The sequence below is a fragment of the Sinocyclocheilus rhinocerous genome, unplaced genomic scaffold (genome assembly GCF_001515625.1).
Source record: "Sinocyclocheilus rhinocerous isolate Xijiao unplaced genomic scaffold, SAMN03320098_v1.1 scaffold1044, whole genome shotgun sequence".
In the NCBI taxonomy this organism is placed as follows: Eukaryota; Metazoa; Chordata; class Actinopteri; order Cypriniformes; family Cyprinidae; genus Sinocyclocheilus; species Sinocyclocheilus rhinocerous.
The window spans coordinates 2,620-5,723 of record NW_015643736.1 but is presented as its reverse complement, the minus strand read 5'-3'; the positions used below and the strand labels follow the sequence as shown (position 1 = coordinate 5,723).

The 3,104-nt window shown below is 34.9% G+C and overlaps 1 protein-coding gene across 1 annotated transcript in view; it reads right to left on the bottom strand.

Annotated features, from left to right (window-relative positions):
* LOC107757666 (mitogen-activated protein kinase kinase kinase 5-like) overlaps positions 1 to 2,133 on the bottom strand; it is a 17,363-nt gene extending 15,230 nt beyond the window's left edge. Inside the window, exons 1-5 of the mRNA XM_016575223.1 lie at positions 2,018 to 2,133; positions 1,699 to 1,932; positions 1,347 to 1,366; positions 953 to 1,059; positions 677 to 732 (exon numbers count right to left, since the gene is read on the bottom strand). Of these exons, the coding sequence (XP_016430709.1) occupies positions 677 to 732; positions 953 to 1,059; positions 1,347 to 1,366; positions 1,699 to 1,932; positions 2,018 to 2,077 (477 nt within the window). The 5' untranslated portion in view covers positions 2,078 to 2,133. The remainder of the gene's footprint in view (positions 1 to 676; positions 733 to 952; positions 1,060 to 1,346; positions 1,367 to 1,698; positions 1,933 to 2,017) is intronic.
* Positions 2,134 to 3,104: the final 971 nt, after the last annotated feature.

Below are 3,104 nucleotides of genomic sequence, written 5' to 3'. Positions count from 1 at the left end.
ATATTTGTAGCAATATCCAACAATACATTGTATGGGTCAAAATTATAGATTTTTCTTTTATGCCAAAAATCATTAGGCCCTTAAGTAAAGACCATGTTCAATTAATATATTTTGTAGATTTCCTACTGAAAATATATCAAAATTTAATTTTTGATTAGTAATATGCATTGCTAAGAACTTCATTTGGACAACTTTAAAGGCCATTTTCTCAACATTTTTTTATTCAGATTTTCAAATAGTTGTATCTCGGCCAAATATTGTCCTATCCTAACAAACCATACATCAATGGAAAGCTTATTTATTCGGCTTTCAGATGATGCATAAATCTCAATTTCAAAAAATGTATCCTTATGACTGGTTTTGTGGTCCAGGGTCACATATGTCTTTAAGGCTAACAGATATTGACTAAAAGCCTCAAATCCAACTTGAATGAAATGAACCAATGGAACTGGTATACAGATATGTGTGCTATGAAGATATGAAAAACAACAGTAACAGTGTTTTTATACTGATGTGTAAGTTGTTTTAAAACTCTGATGGACAGGGTAACAATGAAATCAGTAGAACAGATGACTGCAGTTTTTCAACATTTCCTGATAAGGGTGTAACGCTACATTTTTATGTAAACAAAAATTTGTGAAGGCTGCTAAAACTGACATCCGAATCATGGTCTAACATGAGCCCACTGTGCCATTCGACAAATCACCGAATCCTTTGCTGCCCCAAGGGGGGCTATTCATACAGGCAGAGAACTGTCACTATGGCAATAACACCATCTGTTACAGCGGAAAAAATGAATACCTTGAGCCATTTCTCTACTTCAATACCTCCTATATTGACTTTATTTACTGACTTTATTAAAACAAATATTAAATATCATATAGTGACCACCAATTAAATATATGGTGTGTAGTGGATGAAGTATCAAGGCAAAGTGTAACGGACAAATTACCTGGATTCAAATGTTGAAACATTTTTCGCCACATAGTGTATTGAAGAGGAGCAATGTGTTTGCTTCTGAAAGTATTCAGGTTGATATTCAGCTCTTGCAGAGGCGATCTGTAATAATAATACATAAAGATATTAAATGTTTTATAGAGATAAGTACAAATTATCATTTTTATCATTAATAACTAACACACTTAGTTATTAAGTTTAGCATTTTTTATTATCAAATAGTGGAATAAAATAGTTAAATAGTTCCAATAGTCTGTACTATGGTACCGAAACTGTGATATTTGAGTGGTACAGACTACAATTAAAGAGTCGTACAAGGAACATTATTAGATATCTATACAGTGGTAAATAATAATAATAATAAAAATAGCTTTTTAATTGCTACTCACTTGGAATTCAATTCTGGAAGCTGTGGAGGAAGGAAGTGGAATAGAACAGGTTATTTCACTGACTCAACTACAGAAGCTAGAAAGAACACAGCAGAAGCAAACCATCTGTCCGATAATTAACAGCACATGCTCAAATCACTGTAGAATTGAGTTTTCTTCAGTTCTGCTGTTGTGTGAAATATATATGAGGCTCTGGCTGTAGCTGCACTTCACTAATAACTCATTCTGACAACCAGCACTCTAGGTTCTTGTGTAAATATGACATTAATATTCCAAATATTAGTTCTATGACAAATGGATATGCAGCAGCAGCAGCAGCAGCCTTCCAAACGGAAACAGTCATTATAATCACCTCTACAAGTACAGATTGGTCTGTGCTGCTGGCAGTCTGTCGTAGCATGTTGATGTTCTGCTCCACGTCTCTGATGGCCACCTGTAGGGCCTCCAGATGTCGCTCCAGCCTCTGCAGCATTTCCTCCTGCTCCCTGCTCAACTCCTCCAACATGGCTTCCTCCTCCACCCGCAGGAAGTGATGCAGAGCTTGGAAGTCGCTGTGCACTCGCCCCTGCAGCTCAGCCCCCATTTTCTGAGGGTAGGAAAGGGAGAGTTGTGTGATTCTGTTTTGCAGGAAGTGTCAAAGTGTGATCTTTCTCTTTTAAAGGTAGACCCACTTTCATTTTCTCCATCTTGTCTTTGTCTTCCCGGATCATAGTGACATAGGCCTCTTTCATGGAGACTTGCGATTCTAGACGGTCCTTTAATTGCTTCTAGAAAAGAGCAAATGGTAAACACAGACAAAGTATTAAAGAAAATCAAAACGGTATTTTCATGATTGTCTCAGCCTTAGTCAGCACAGTCCATTTTCTGACAAATGGGCAGCAATTTCCCAGTATTTTTTTTTTTATTGGCTTCATGCAAATTCCAGGAGCCAGTATTAACAGTGTCAACAATAAAAAGATTTGTTGTCAAATTAAATAAAACAGAATAAATGTTATGTTTAACACATCTGATGTGGCTGCCCTTCCACAGGAGGAAAACTTGTTAGAGCATCTAAAAATGTAATGTCCAAGAATTCTACCTTTTATCTGTAGAGCACAGTTTATTGAAATCAAATAAATAAGTGGGTAGCCTGAAAAACAAAAACTGATCAGAGACACTTCTATAAGGTTCACTGAAGCGAACCGTTTGAAACTGATACCATAGATTCACATCCTCGTGCGATAACGCTGTCTCTCCAGTTTGTTTGTTGCAACTTCAATTATGATCCAATTATGATTCATTGTGAGGTACTGAATCATAGCATACATGTATAATATTATAAGGTAATTGGTGATACCAAGACTTGTTTATGTGAGATAAAGTTGGAGCAAAATCAAGTGAACAAAACTTATTTTTAACTGAATGTTACTTTTCATAAAAAACACTTTAGGAATGTTTTTGTTGTTTTTTTTTTTCTTGTACATTCATGTTTCTTTAATATTTAATGATAAGTGTTTGTTGCAGAGCTGTAGTTTTCTTTTAATTTAATTTTAGGGCTATTTTTAAGATGCTGTGATATAACAATTTCCCTTGTGGGATCAATAAAGTATATCTAAATCTAAATTAATAAAGTATATTTAAGCATGAAAGATTTTTCCCTGTAACACAGCGAGTGTCATTTTCAAAATATGGTTTTGTCTTTATTGTTAGTTAGCACATGACTGATACAACCTAATAATCACTGTAGCGATTAGTATATTCTACAATAAAGAGCTAATC